This window comes from Mobula birostris, chromosome 18, assembly GCF_030028105.1.
Source record: "Mobula birostris isolate sMobBir1 chromosome 18, sMobBir1.hap1, whole genome shotgun sequence".
Classification (NCBI taxonomy): Eukaryota; Metazoa; Chordata; class Chondrichthyes; order Myliobatiformes; family Myliobatidae; genus Mobula; species Mobula birostris.
In genome coordinates, this window is record NC_092387.1 from 65,756,473 (window position 1) to 65,772,429 (window position 15,957).

Consider the following 15,957-nt stretch of genomic DNA (forward strand, 5'->3'; position numbering starts at 1 on the left):
CTCCTGTACTCAGTGCCCTGATTTGATGAAAGCTGAGATGCCAGATTCTTTCTTCACCACCCTGCCGACCTGTGTCCCCACTTTCAGAGAACAACGTACCTGTACCCTTGGGTCTCCAGGTTATTAATTGAACATCTTCTCACAAATAAAACAGCAGAGGCGTTTTATGTTTAGTAACAAAAACCCCAAAGCAAATCATTTATTGAACACCACACAACTGAACACGAAATGCAGTAAAACTACTTTACGTAATTACCTCATCACGTCAGGCCAGCTTCTTAAAGTGAACCCCAACCCAATGTCAGCGGTTGTGAATTATGTACGGTTACACCCATTACATTACCCTGCAACCTCAAGTCTCTGAATGGTTTCTGCAGGCCTCTGAACGGCCAGTGAGGTGACGTGGCCACTGCAGTCCGTAGCACCAGTGCAGCCCCACAGTACAACTGACACCGCTCGGTCTAGCTGTAGGTACAGGCAATGGCCAGGTGTCTTATTGTCTAATCATTCCTTTGTTTCTTCTGTTGCCAGGATGACTGCTCCGGTGATTACAAGAAGTTGTTGCTGCAGCTTTGTGGCTCAAATGACTGAGGAAGGACAGCGGGGTTGGATCTGGTGGAGATTTGAGCAGTGGTTTTCCAAAACTGCTTCCACCTGTCATAGAGCAGGGGTTTCCTCATCTTTCTTTTGTTTAATTTCCTTTTCTATCAGCTTGTACATGTAATCCTGTGTATCGGCATGTTCAATATGTATTTGTTCAGCTGAAGTTTGAGATGATATCAGGGGGGTGGGGTGGAGATTTGTCCTATTGTGTTTCTAAGGGCAATGTTGGTTTTGAGGGTTTTACCCCCATCCTGCCTCTACTAACCTCTGCCTCTCCTATTGAACTCTTCAGTTTGATTTGATCTCGGAAAAGATCACACTCATTTAAACTTCAAAGTACATTTATTATCGAAGTACGTAGACCATTGACAACCTTGAGGTTCACCTTCTTGCGGACAGCCACAAAACAAAGAGACAATAGAATCCACAAAAAATCCACACACTGCTAATGACAAACTCCCACCCCAGTGCGTTTCACTTTTTGAACTTCCTCTGACTACATAGACAATCATCACCTTCAATGCCCTCCCTTACATGGCTGAGTTGAAATGTAGATGAGGTTCTTGGTTTCCTCTAACTTCCGGCAATTTCTTCCTCCTCCCCTTCTTTCGTTTCCGTTTCCATTTCCCACTGTGACTCCCCCTTACCCCTCACCTGCTCCCTCTGGTTCTCTACCTCCTCCTCGTTCTCTCATCATCCAAAAACTGATGGCTGGCTTTAAGCAGAAGTCAACTGACTGCTTCAAGGCTTGGGACAGTTTGCGTTACTTGTATTTTATATATTTTTTGTAAATTTGCATGTTGTGTGCCAAATTAACCGGCATTCACCTTTTTGCCACCTTGTCCAGTTCTTAGGAAATGTCAAATGCAAAATGTTACCTTATCACTCTTAATTAGAGGTCAATGTGCATTGACAAGGCTTGTTATTCGTAACTCGAACAACACACAAACTGCTGGAGGAGCTCAGCAGTTCAGGCAGCATCGGTGGGGGAAATAAACAGTCAACATTTTGGTCTGAAACCTTTCGTCAGGACTGGAAAGGAAGTGGGGTGGTGGAAGAAGCCTAGCTTCAAGATTTCCAGCATCTGCAGAATCTTTTGTGTTCATTCAATAGTCTTAAACTGATTTTTCTAACTTCCGGTAACTTCTTCCTCCTCCCCTTTTCTCTTTTCCATTTCCCACTGTGACTCCCCCTTACCCCTCACCCGCTCCCTCTGGTTCCCTACCTCCTTCCCTTTCTCCTGTGGTCCACTCTCCCTTCCTATCAGATTACTCCTTCTTCACCCTTCACCTTTTCGACCTATCACCTCCCAGCTTCTGACATCACCTCCTCACTCACCTACCCACCCACTGTTCCCCTCACCTGCCAGCTTGCACTCCTTGTCCTCACCCCACCTTCTTATTCTGGCATCTTCCCCCTTCCTTCCCTGTCCCAGTGAAGGGCTTCATGTTGAAATGTCAACTGTTTACTCCTCTGTATAGATTCTGCCTGACCTTCAGCACTTTGTGTCTGTCACTCTGGATTTCAGGCAGAATGTCTGGATTTGTTAACTCAAACCAGCAGTGTGATACCTGAGGCCATTTTTGGTGGCCGAAATCAGGAATTTTCATCCTGTGTACAACTCCAGGGTGACGTTTCCAATGCGAGTATCGAGTATCTGCTTCTCACGCCTTCAGCCTTACTGACCAAAGAATCCACATATGCCCCCTCAGGCCTCAGTGGGGCCTCAGGACTACCATACAAAGATAGAGAGTTGGTGTCTCTGAATTATCCGTGAGACACCGTCTGTCCCAAAGAGCCAATTGCTGGCAAAGGCCACCATCTGGAATACAAGCGAATGGAAGAAGGCAAAAATATAATATGCTCAGAAATGTAAATGAATAAAAATAAATACTATGCAACTAATCTACAGCTGTGTCTCATTCAATTGTTCTTCAACTATCTGTGGAATTCGTTACCAAAGGTGGCTGTCGAGGCGAAGTAATTGTGTATATTTGAGGTAGAGGTTGATAGGTTCCTGATTAGTCAGAGCATCATAGGAAGTCATTCCTGCCTGTGGCCATCAAACTTTACAACTCCTCCCTTGGAGGGTCAGACACCCTGAGCCAATAGGCTGGTCCTGGACTTATTTCCTGGCATAATTTACATATTACTATTTATGGTTCTATTACTATTTATTATTTATGGTGCAACTGTAACAAAAACCAATTTCCCCTGGGATCAATCAAGCATGACTATGACTATGAAGGGATACGGGGAGAAGGCAGGAGATTGGGGCTGGGAGGAAAATGGATCAGCCATAATGAAATGGCAGAGCAGACTCAATGGACCGAATGGCCTAATTCTAGGAAGTATCAGTAAACCAAAGCAGTATATCTTGAGGAGATAGAGAGGTTTTGCTATTCTGATAGTGATTTATCATTGCGTATACTGACCAGTTACATCATACTTGGCTTGCAGGCTCTAATGCAGAGCACTGCAAGGGGCTGGTGCTGTATCATGGCACAACTTCATCTTCATCACTGAGGGCATGCCCTCTTCTCATTACTACCTACAGTCAGAGAGGAGGTACAGGAGCCTGAAGACCCTACACTCAACCATTCAGGAACAGCTTCTTCCCCTCAGCCATCACTTTTTTTTTGCACTACACCGTTGCGGCAAAACAACATGTATGCAAATAATAATAAATCTCATTATTACACAGTGAAAAGCTTTTGTTCGTGTGCCATCCAGTCAGACTATTTATTTAGAGAGACAGCAGTCTGCCGAGCAGCAACCCTGAATCAACCTAATCACAGGACAATTGACAACGACCGATTAACCTACTGACCAGCACAGCTTTGTTTTGTGGGAGGGAACCGGGGCATGCGGAGCAAACGCACACATTCCGCAGTGAGGACTACAGACTTGCAGAGGACACCAGAATTGAACTCTGAATTCTGATTTCTGGCTGTAATAACGTGGTGCTGACCGCTAAGCTCCCGAGGCCATACCGTACACGGGTGTATAGAAGTGGTAAAACAGAATGCAGGGTATATGGTGTACACTGACGTAGGAATGAGTTTTGGGTCTGGATCCTTCCGAAGAAGTTTGAGCTCCTCCTGGTGATCAGTGTTCAAGTGGTGTTTCTGTCCCTCCGGTGGTAGACATTTATTAAATGGCAAAACAAAAAGGATTTTGAGGTAAAGCCTATTTTGCATTAACTGCTCAGTGGATGAGCTATCGTACCTCCGAAAGTTATTCCTATAACATCGTCTTCCTTCCACCATTTAAAATTCTCTTCAAGACCTTGACTTTTTCTACTTCTGTAGGTTGGCCCATGTTACGTAAAGAATAGACAGTTATTGGGAGATCAGTTATTGAGTATTTTTTCCCATTAAGCATCCATTTACACTTGAAAAGGCGAGAGGACGCGTGGTCGTTCAGAAGTTCCCCGTCCCTTTCCCCCGATAGTTGCTGAGATCCTGCAGCCCTTTGCATTCGTCCAACACACTGCAAGGACTTGCAGTGAACGCCGGGCGCGGGCGGTGCCGCTGTAGCGGGAGGGCGGCAGTGCAAGGTGGCGGAGCGGTCGGGAGAGAGTGGCAGTGCTGGTGGCGCTGTTGTGGGAGGGTAGGAATACGAGGTGCCGCCTGCGGGTGGCGCTGCAGAGGGAGGGTGGGAGTGCGAGCCGGCGCCTGCGGGCGGCGCTAGGGCCGGAGGGCGGAGCCAGGCCGTGAGCTGGGCTGTCGGCGGTGGGTGAGGTGAGGGGGGGTGTTCGGGGCGACCGGGCGTTCGTTCGGCCGTCGTCACCATGGTGAAGGAACAGTTCCGGGAGACGGATGTGGCGAAGAAAATGTGAGCTTGGGGTCGGAGCGACGGAACAGCGGGTGGGGAGGGGTGGTGGTGATGGGGTACACGTGGAGCTGGGTGTGGAGGAGGGGGTTCATGTGCAGGGGATGGTGTTGGGGTATTAATGTGGGGGGGAGGTGTTTGAGGGGTTAATCTAAGGGTGGTGTTTGGGGGTTAATATGGGGTCAGTATAGGGGGTTGGTGATGAAGTGGCTTAATGTGGGGTTATGCGGTGGGGGGACTATACAGGGGGAGTCACTGGGAAGGGTGAGGGGAGTTACTGAGGGTGGGATGGTTTCTGTGTGTGGGGTTAACCTGGTTAAAATAATGGGTGTATATGGGCAAATGATGTGGGGATTAATATCGTGAGTGCTTGATAAGAACTAGAGAGCGAGAGGAGTAATCATTCTGAGGGGAATTGCAGGAGGAATTGTGTGGGAGGTTTGGGAAATCTGCAGATAGTGGGCCAATAATGGAAGTGGGAAAGGGGAGCATGTGCAAACAAGAGAAAATCTGCAGATGCTGGAAATCCAAGACAGACAGACACGCACACACCCCTCTCACCCACCCCTCTACCTGGAGGAACTCAGCAGGCTGTTTACGTTCTGCGGAAGGGTTTCAGCCCAAAACGTCAACTTTACTCTTTTCCATAGATGCTGCCTGGTCTGCTCAGTTCCTCCAGCATTTTGTGTGCGTTGAAGGGGAGCACTTGTGACATTTTCAGAAGGTAGTCATTACTTCTTCGAGAATTATTACCTTCTTGTGGTGAATCCCGGATCAGTCTCTGTAGCCACCCGAAGACCCACCAATAGCTAACCCCTTTCCAGAACATGATACTCTGCTGGAGTGATTGCACTACTACTATGGTTTAAGAGGACTGATACTGGAACAGTCGCAGAGGATATGCAGATTCAGCATATTGATGAGTGTTTTGGGGTGACATAGAGGCACCGTGGTGTTCAGTATCTGCCTCACCGCTCCTGAGGCCCACTCTTTCTCTGTAGCTAGTACTTTCTTCCTTTATCGTGGATTTTGCCTGGTGCTCTGCTTTCATCCCAAAGGTGTGTGGGTTGGTAAACTTATTGGCCCTGTAAATTTGTTGGTGGTGTAGATGAATTGGCGGGTAGGGATGGCATGGAAGTCAGTTTGAATGCAAGTGGAAAAACGGATTTGGTGTAGAGGCCTTGAGTCTGCACTGTGTGGCTCCTTGACACGTTTTCTTCCCTCGCACCCACTTCACAGTATTAGCCAGAGGGTTTGAGCCAGGAATGGGATGTGTGTATGGAAAACTTCGGCACGGTAGTGTAGGTGTTAGCGTAATATTGTTACATCTCCTCCAACACAGGTTCAATTCTGCCACTGTCTGTAAGGAGTTTATATGTTTTCTCTGTGAAATTTATATAACTGTCCCTGATTTGGTTCCTCACATAGAAGCCACATCTGCTTTGGAATGAAATCAGCAAAAGAGATGCGACAGCAGGCGCACATTCAGGTGGTCAGTAAGAATCTGTACAGTCAGGATAACAGTCACACCCCTTTGTCACACGGTGTGCTGGATCATCGCATGGTAAGCATGGGATCTCTTCACTCCAGTATCGTGGCAATAAGATAGACTAAAAAGTACAAAGTATGTATATCTCACCAAATATTAACCCGAGGTTCATTTTCTTACAGGCATTCACAGTAGAACAAAGAAATACAGTAGTCAATGAAAAACTACACAAAAACAAACAACCAATGTGCAAAAGGAGATAATTGTGCAAATACAAAAGTAAAAGTACATAAGTAAGAAATAATACTGAGACCATGAGTTGTAGAGTCCTGGAAAGTGAGTCATTGGTTATTGCCAAGGCCTCTGCTTGAGGAACAATCTCCATCAGCACAGGGGCACCACAGGGCTGTGAGCTGAGACCCCTGCTCTACTCGCTTTACACTTATAACTGCGGGGCTAAGCACAGCTCCAATGCCATACTTAAGTTTGCTGACGACACCACTATTGTGGGCCAAATCGAAGGTGGTGACAAATCAGACTGAGTGGTAACACAACAACAACTTGTTACTGACTTATTGACTTCAGGAGGAGGAAACTACAGGTCCACGAGCTATTCCTCATTGCAGGAATCAGAGGTGGAGAGGGTCAGCAACTTTATATTCCTCAGTGATATTTCAGAGTACCTCTCCTGGACCCACCACGTAAAGTGCAATTACAAAGAAAGCATGGCAGCATCTCTAATTCCATAGCAGTTTGCAAAAATTCAGCATGACTTCTAACACTTTGACAAACTTCTATAAATGTTGGGGGAGAGGAGATTGACTGCATCACAGCTTGGTATGGAAACACCAATGCCCTTGAATAGAAATTTCTACAAAAGTAGTGGATACAGCCCAATCCATCATGGGTAATGCACAAGCACATCTACACAGTATGCTGTCACAGGAAAGCTGCATCCATCAGAGACCCCTGCCATTTAGGTCATTTTCTTTTTTCACTGCTGCCATCAGGAAGCCTCGACTCTCACCAACAGGTTCGGGAATAGTCATTAGTCCTCAGCTATCAGACTCTTGAACTGGTGGCGATAACTTCACTTGCTCCATCACTGAACTGTTCCCACAACCTATGGACTTAATTTCAAGGACTCCTCATCTCACATTCTCAATATTTGTTGCTTATTTATATATAATTTCTTCTGTTTGCATTTGTATTTGCAGTTTATTGTCTTTTGCAGTTGGTTGTTATCTGTCCTGGTGGGTGCAGTCTTTCATTGATTCTATTATGGTTCTTGGATTTACTGGGTATAATTGCAAGAAAATGAATCTCAGGATTGTAGGCAACCGTTAGTCTTGCGAGACCATAGATCTGCGCCTGGAAAGTCTTCACTCTTCAGGGCACAGGCCTGGGCAAGGTTGTATGGAAGACCAGCAGTTGCCCATGATGCAAGTCTCCCCTCTCCACGACACCAATGTTGTCCAAGGGAAGGGCATTAGGACCCAGACAGCTTGGCACCAGTGTCGTCGCAGAGCAATGTGTGATTAAGTGCCTTGCTCAAGGACACAACACATTCCCTCGGCTGGGGCTCGAACTCACGACCTTCAGGTAGCTAGTGCAGTGCCTTAACCACTTGGCCACGTGCTCACACTCAGTATTGTATATGGTGACATATATGTACTTTGATAATAAATTTACTTTGAACTTTGAGGGAAGCCTGTAAGTGTCATTACACATTCCAGTGCCAACATAACATGTCCACCATCCTCGGCAGCACGTAACAGCAAAACAAGCCCCATTTCTTCTTACTTACGCACACTGATGCACATATACACACTCCTACAATAAGAGGACAGCTGTCTTCGACCTCCAGCCTTCAGTGGACTCAAACAATAGACCTTTGAGTCTTCAAGATTCACAGACTCCGGGGGGGGCGGGGGGGGGGTGTCTGGTATTGACTCCGAAACTGGAATTCATGCTTCTTTAAATTATATACAGCACATATCTCTCTCTCTCTCGCACACACACAATATATTTTTAAAAATAGTGTTTTCTGTGTCCAGGAAGAATTTGCATTTGCCGTAGTGAATTTTCTGATATAATTGATCTTAAACATGTTCTGTGCATGAACAGTTATTAATTGTTCTGAAAATTGTAATTCTTATACATCAATAGGGAACTAGTGAGAAAGACCGTCCATGTGAAACGTGTGGGAAGAATTTGGCTGACTGCATTGGACACTATGGTTATATTGACTTGGAGCTGCCTTGTTTCCATGTTGGTTATTTTAAAGCCATTATTGGAATACTACAGGTAAGCTGAAATAGCATCCAGTTATGAGATACTAATACTAGAAATAATCACCAATGCACTGTCCTTATTGATCAGTCATTCTTTGCTATAATTGTCAGAGCAGCACAGTAGCATATTGGTACAGCATTATTACAATGTAGCTCCTGTCTGTAAAGAGTTTGTAATGTTCTCCCATTACCACTTGGGTTTCCTCCGGGTGCTCCAATTTCTTCCCAGTTTCCAAAGGCATACAGGTTAGTAGTAGTCCCGTAGGTGTAATAGGGTGGCATGTGCTCTTTGAGCCAGAAGGGCCTGTTACCATGCTGTTTATCTAAATGATTTTTTTTTAAGGTTCATTGTCTTGATTTAGTGTGTTTGTGCAGAGGCCCATGTGCTTGATGGTTAAACTATTTGGAACATCTAATGCTTGTTCAGGAGTTTCTCAGGGTTTGTAGGTGATTGCGTTAAATGTGGCCATTTCATTTCCTAGAGATTATGTTTAGGTCTGATCATGGGCAGCAGCTCTGTGAGTTTTGATCTTTTTCTGTAAAGTTGACTAACATTGTAATTGTGCATCGGACTAAACCAGGTGAAGACATCTGTCTTGAGAAGCTTGATAGAAGTAAGATGGTGTCAAATACATAATACTGATACTATCACCCAGTTAATTCTCTGGAATTTCAGAGATATCATATAGTCTAGTTCAGCGGTCCCCAACCACCATGTGCTACTGGGCCGTGAGGAAATGACATGAGTCTGCTGCACCTTTCCTCATTCCCTGTCACGCACTGTTGAACTTGAACATAGGGTTGCCAACTGTTCTGTATTTGCTGGGACATCCCATATATTGGGCTAAATTGGTTTGTCCCATACGGGACCGCCCTTGTCCCGTATTTCCCCCGGTAAGGTAGAGCGTTCCTATGAAACTTTTTTGTCGAAATGGCGTGAAGCGAAGAAGCAATTGCCATTAATTTATATGGGAAAAATTTTTGAGCATTCCCAGACCCAAAAAATAACCTACCAAATCATACCAAATAACACATAAAACCTAAAATAAATAACACTAGCATATAGTAAAAGCAGGAATGATATGATAAATACACACAACACACATCAAAGTTGCTGGTGAATGTAGCAGACCAGGCAGCATCTCTAGGCATCTCTCGGAAGAGGTACAGTCGATGTTTCAGGCCGAGACCCTTCGTCAGGACTAACTGAAGGAAGAGTTAGTAAGAGATTTGAGAGGGGGAGGGGGAGATCCAAAATGATAGGAGAAGACAGGAGGGGGAGGGATGGAGCCAAGAGCTGGACAGGTGGTTGGCAAAGGGGATATGAGAGGATCATGGGACAGGAGGTCCGGGGAGAAAGACAAGGGGGGAGGGGAACCCAGAGGATGGGCAAGGGGTATAGTCAGAGGGACAGAGGGAGAAAAAGGAGAGTGAGAGAAAGAATGTGTGTATAAAAATGAATAACAGATGGGTTACAAGGGGGAGGTGGGGCATTAGCGGAAGTTAGAGAAGTCAATGTTCATGCCATCAGGTTGGAGGCTACCCAGACAGAATATAAGGTGTTGTTCCTCCAACCTGAGTGTGGCTTCATCTTTACAGTAGAGGAGGCCGTGGATAGACATGTCAGAATGGGAATGGGATGTGGAATTAAAATGTGTGGCCACTGGGAGATCCTGGTCTCTCTGGCGGACAGAGCGTAGGTGTTCAGCAAAGCGGTCTCCCAGTCTGCGTCGGGTCTCGCCAATATATAGAAGGCCACATCGGGAGCACCAGATGCAGTATATCACCCCAGCCGACTCACAGGTGAAGTATCGCCTCACCTGGAAGGACTGTTTGGGGCCCTGAATGGTGGTGAGGGAGGAAGTGTAAGTGGAGTGAGAGCAGATGTGCGTGAAATGGGGGAGATGCGTTTGAGAGCAGAGTTGATGGTGGAGGAAGGGAAGCCCCTTTCTTTAAAAAAGGTGGACATCTCCCTCGTCCTGGAATGAAAAGCCTCATCCTGAGAGCAGATGTGGCGGAGACGGAGGAACTGCGAGAAGGGGATGGTGTAGCTATGGGCACCCGTATGGGTCCTAGCTATGCCTGCCTTTTTCTTGGCTTTGTGGAACAATCTATGTTCCAAACCTATTCTGGTATCTGTCCCCCACTTTTCCTTCGCTACATCGATAACTGCATTGGCGCTGCTTCCTGCACACATGCAGAGCTCATTGACTTCATTAACTTTGCCTCCAACTTTCACCCTGCCCTCAAGTTTACCTGGTCCATTTCCGACACCTCCATCCCCTTTCTAGATCTTTCTGTCTCTGTCTCTGGAGACAGCTTATCTGCTGATGTCTTCTATAAGCCGGCTGACTCTCACAGCTATCTGGACTATTCCTCTTCTCACCCTGTTTCTTGCAAAAATGCCATCCCCTTCTCGCAATTCCTCCGTCTCCGCCACATCTGCTCTCAGGACGAGGCTTTTCATTCTAGGACGAGGGAGAGGTCCACCTTTTTTAAAGAAAAGTGCTTCCCTTCCTCCACCATCAACTCTGCTCTCAAACGCATCTCCCCCGTTTCACATTACATCTGCTCTCACTCCATCCTCCCGCCACCCCACTCGGAATAGGGTCCCCCTGGTCCTCACCTACCACCCCACCAGCCTCCGGGTCCAATATACTATTCTCCGTAACTTCCACCACCTCCATCAAGATCCCACCACTAAGCACATCTTTCCCTCCCCCCCCCCCCCCCCCCCCCACTTTTCGCAGGGATCGCTCCCTACACGACTCCCTTGTCCATTTGTCCCCACCGATCTCCCTCCTGGCACTTATCCTTGTAAACGGAAACAAGTGCTACACATGCCCTTACACTTCCTCCCTTACCACCATTCAGGGCCCCAGACAGTCCTTCCAGGTGAGGCGACAATCACCTGTGAGTCGGCTGGGGTGATATACTGCGTCTGGTGCTCCCGATGTGGCCTTTTATATATTGGCGAGACCCGACGCAGACTGGGAGACCGCTTTGCTGAACACCTACACTCTGTCCGCCAGAGAAAGCAGGATCTCCCAGTGGCCACACATTTTAATTCCACATCCCATTCCCATTCTGACATGTCTATCCACGGCCTCCTCTACTGTAAAGATGAAGCCACACTCAGGTTGGAGGAACAACACCTTATATTCCGTATGGGTAGCCTCCAACCTGATGGCATGAACATTGACTTCTCTAACTTCCGCTAATGCCCCACCTCCCCCTCGTACCCCATCTGTTATTCATTTTTATACACACATTCTTTCTCTCACTCTCCTTTTTCTCCCTCTGTCCCTCTGACTATACCCCTTGCCCATCCTCTGGGTTCCCCACCCCCACCCCGTCTTTCTCCCCGGACCTCCTGTCCCATGATCCTCTCATATCCCCTTTGCCAATCACCTGTCCAGCTCTTGGCTCCATCCCTCCCCCTCCTGTCTTCTCCTATCATTTTGGATATCCCCCTCCCCCTCCCACCTTCAAATCTATTACTAACTCTTCTTTCAGTTAGTCCTGACGAAGGGTCTCGGCCTGAAGCGTCGACTGTACCTCTTCCTAGAGATGCTGCCCGGTCTGCTGCGTTCACCAGCAACTTTGATGTGTGTTGCTTGAATTTCCAGCATCTGCAGAATTCCTGTTGTTTGCGTTGATAAATACATAGCCTATGTAAAGTAGAAATAATGTATGTACAGTATAGTCGGGAAGATGAAGGCAAAACCAATTTGAGGGGGGAAAAAATCAGCACTTACGCGCATGCGCACACAGGTGCCCGCGCAAGGCTTCATGGTCACAGTAGTCTTTCCTGGGGTAAAGTGTCCCAGGATTTGACTGCTACTTTTGTCCCTTATTTGGGAGTGAGAAAGTTGGCAACCCTAACTGTAAAAGACATGTTGAGGTGAGTTTAACCCTACTTGAACACCCCTCTCCCCACCCCCCCCCCCCCCCAAGTCGGCCGGTCCACAAGAATATTGTCAATATTAAACCGGTCTGCGGTGCAAAAAAGGTTGGGGACCCCTGGTCTAGTTTGCAGATACATAAAGGTTGGTAGTGTAGACTGTGTAGTGGGTAACAACAGAACATTGACAGGATGCAGAATTGGTCTGAGATGTGTGAAGTGATCACTCTGAGGTGAATTTCAAGGCAGAATACAGGATTCTTAGCAGTGTGAAGGAACAGAGGGATCTTGGGGTTCATGTCCATAGATTCCCTCAGAGTTTCTGAAAAAGTTGATAAGATTATTAAGAATGCGTGTGGTATGTTGGCCTTCATTAGTCGGGGGATTGAGTTGAAGAGCCGTGAGGTGATGTTGCAGCTCCTTAAAACCCTGGTTGGACCACACTTGGAATATTGTGTTTGGTTCTGGTCGCCTCAGGAAGGATGTGGAAGCTTTAGAGAGGATGAAGAGAAGATTTACTAGGACGCTGTCTGGATTAGAGAGCATGTCTTATGAGGAAAGTGTTGCATCCTGATGTGTTTGCAATGCAGAGAATGAGGGAGAAACTCGTTGCTGATGGTCATTTTATCAAGTATTACAATAGTGAAGAAGCCTGGCGAGAGACAAGGGAAAGAGAAAGACTAAAAGTATTGTGGTCTTTTCATACAAGACTACTGGTAACATAAATTCCATTAATAACAGTTAACAAATAAGACAGCTAGATTCAAGTACAGGTTTCCCCCGCTATCCAAAGGTAGAGCGTTGCTATGAAACGGTTCGTAAGCCGGAATGTCGTAAAGTGAATAAGCAATTACCATTTGTTAATATGGGAAAAAATTTTGGGCATTCCCAGACCCGAAAAATAACCTACAAAATCATGCCAAATAACACATAAAACCTAAAATAACAGTAACATATAGTAAAAGCAGGAATGATATGATAAATACACAGCCTATATAAAGTAGAAATACTTTTCTGCAGCACTGTCTTGTGCAGCGAAAATCTCACGCAAGCGCTCTCGGCAGAAACACTCTCTCCAGTAACCTTTAAGCTATGAAGCTGCCAAATCATACCAAATAACACATAAAAATATACAGCCTATATAAAGTAGAAATAATGTATGTACAGTGTAGTTTCACTTACCGGAATCGGGAAGACTCCAATACATTGCCGTATCGTCACAGTTAAACAGAGAATAACCACCTGATGCAATCGGTAATCGCCTCTGATCTGGGCCGACATTTACGTGCTGGATGGCACCTAATTAATTAGCTTGTTTATTTGAGCTTTTTTCTTAAAGATGTGCTGAGTGCATTCCGACTACCGCTGCATTCTTCGCGGCAATGTATCAGTCCATGGCCCGGAGGTTGGGGACCACTGCTTAAACTATGAAGCTGCCCTCGCCTCAGAAACCGATCAAACCACCCATGACTACCTTTAAATTCCACTTTCTCAACACTTTCATCACCATCGTCCAGTGCTTTCTGTTTCAGCTTATTAAAAAGACTGACTGATTTCTCCTTAAGTATAAGAAAACTTAACGGAACACCGCGCTTTGTACACCCATCAATCCACTCAAGCAATAGACTTTCCATTTTACCCATTACTGAATGCCGACTAAGAGAGATCACTTTCCTACGAGCAGAACCAACAGTAACATCGGCAGCTTTCAAAATCTTTCCCTCTGTGTATAAATAGTGTGAATGGTGGCTGCAAGCAAATTCAACGTGCGGACAATGTCCTTACTTTGTTCACCAGGATCAGAATGCTTAATTATGTCTAGTTTTAGGGTAAGTGTAACACCCTTACGAGCTCTTATAGGCTTTTCCGATACCTTAGAACTCATCTTGCTAACGGATCCACAAAATAAATCGAGATAAGGCACGTGTTTAAGCAATGCCGGCTAGAATGCAGTTCCGGGGGAGGAGCTTGGCTGTTCGGGCACGCGCTGCCTTTTTTCGTAACAGTGAAAACACCTTCTGTTAGTGAAAATAGGTAACTAGGTCTTTTGTAACAGCAAGGTGTCGAAAAGCAAACGTTCGGAAAATGGGGGGGGGGTGCACCTGTAATATGACACCCACCACTGAAACTGCAAGGTTTCCAGAGAAATACTGCAATTACTAGAAAATTTGCTGAACAATCATAAGTATATAGGTGATAATATACAAATATAATTCAGGACATTTTGCATGGACAGGTGTGTAAAAAGGGCCCATAGGATCACTGGGGACCCAGGTCATCCCAACCACAATTTATTCCAGCTGCTACCATCCGGGAAGCGGTACCGCAGCATAAAGGCCAGGACCAACAGGCTCCAGGGACAGCTTCTTCCACCAGGCCATCAGACTGATGAACTCACGCTGATTTCATTGTACTCTATATTACATTGACTGTTCTGTTTATTATAAGTTACTATGATTGCACATTGCACATTTAGATGGAGACGTAATGTAAAGATTTTTGCTCCTCATGTATGTGAAGGATGTAAGAAATAAAGTTAATTCAGTTCAAATACAAACAAGCATAGGAAAGATCATCTTCTTAAGCCCATCACCCCTACTAGAGCACAGGCTTCTGGCAGCAGCTGTCCTGGGCTAGTCTTTCAAATTGTCTCCAGGTGTAGCCCATTTTCTAAATTCCTCTCTCAGGAATGAAGTTTTTGGGAGTTTCTGTTGGCATTTCTGTAGCACTTTTTTTTTCTTCACAGGATGGGGTTGCTAGCCCTATGTACAATCCTCCTTTCGCAGTCAGGTTTGGGGCTGCCCATGGCAGAGTTCACAGGAAAGATAAAGTTACAAGAAAAACAATAATGGTATATCTCAATCCAACAAAGGATTGCGCTATCTAGGGCTTTTCTCTTGATACTTGCAGACCTCGTGTTGCATTTTAGATAAAGTACAGGTTCTTCAGCCCACGATGTTGTGCTAACCTACATAAACCTACTCCACCTAGCCCTTCACTCCTGCACAGCCCATAATCCTCCATTTTAAACTGCAACAGCGCTTGGAATGCTGGCTTTTGTTTGTAATGAGCTGGAGTTTCATGGCATCTGGTCGATATAGAACAGCTTGTTGTTGAGCCCACTAGAGGATCGGCTGTACTGGATTGGGTATTGTGTAATGAACCGGAGGTGATTGGAGAGATTGAGGAGAAGGAGCCCTTAGGAGGCAGTGATCATAACATGATTGAGTTCACTGTGAAATTAGAAAAAGAGAAGCCGAAATCTGATGTGTCGGTGTTTCAGTGGAGTAAAGGAAACTACAGTGGCATGAAAGAGAAACTGGCCAAAGTTGACTGGAAAGAGACACTGGCGGGAAAGATGGCAGAGCAGCAGTGGCTGGAGTTTATGCAAGAAATGAGGAATGTGCAAGACAGGTATATTCCAAAAAACAAGAAATTTTCGAGTGGAAAAAAGATGCAACCGTGGTTGACAAGCGAAGTCAAAGCCAAAGTTAAAGCTAAGGAGAGGGCATACAAGGAAGCAAAAATTAGTGGGAAGACAGAGGATTGGGAAGTCTTTAAAACCTTACAAAAGGAAACCAAGAAGGTCATTAAGAGAGAAAAGGTTAACTATGAAAGGAAACTAGCAAATAATATCGAAGAGGATAGTAAAAGCTTTTTCAAGTATATAAAGAGTAAAAGACAGGTGAGAGTAGATATAGGACCGATAGAAAATGATACTGGAGAAATTGTAATGGGAGATGAGGAGATGGCAGAGGAACTGAACAAGTATCTTGCATCAGTCTTCACTGAGGAAGACAGCAGGATACCGGACACTCAAGGGTGGCAGGGAA

General features: G+C 45.7%; 2 protein-coding genes across 3 annotated transcripts in view; both read left to right on the forward strand.

The window, feature by feature from the left end:
* LOC140212183 (annexin A4-like) overlaps nt 1-2,508 on the forward strand; it is a 102,487-nt gene extending 99,979 nt beyond the window's left edge. For both annotated transcript variants that reach the window (XM_072282843.1, XM_072282844.1), the window contains exon 15: nt 532-2,508. In XM_072282843.1, the coding sequence (XP_072138944.1) occupies nt 532-591 (60 nt within the window). In that variant the 3' untranslated portion in view covers nt 592-2,508. The remainder of the gene's footprint in view (nt 1-531) is intronic.
* A 1,838-nt stretch (nt 2,509-4,346) lies between these two features.
* The window catches only part of polr3a (polymerase (RNA) III (DNA directed) polypeptide A), a 91,358-nt gene continuing 79,747 nt past the window's right edge, over nt 4,347-15,957 (forward strand). The window contains exons 1-3 of the mRNA XM_072282846.1: nt 4,347-4,440; nt 5,866-6,001; nt 8,096-8,233. Of these exons, the coding sequence (XP_072138947.1) occupies nt 4,397-4,440; nt 5,866-6,001; nt 8,096-8,233 (318 nt within the window). The 5' untranslated portion in view covers nt 4,347-4,396. The remainder of the gene's footprint in view (nt 4,441-5,865; nt 6,002-8,095; nt 8,234-15,957) is intronic.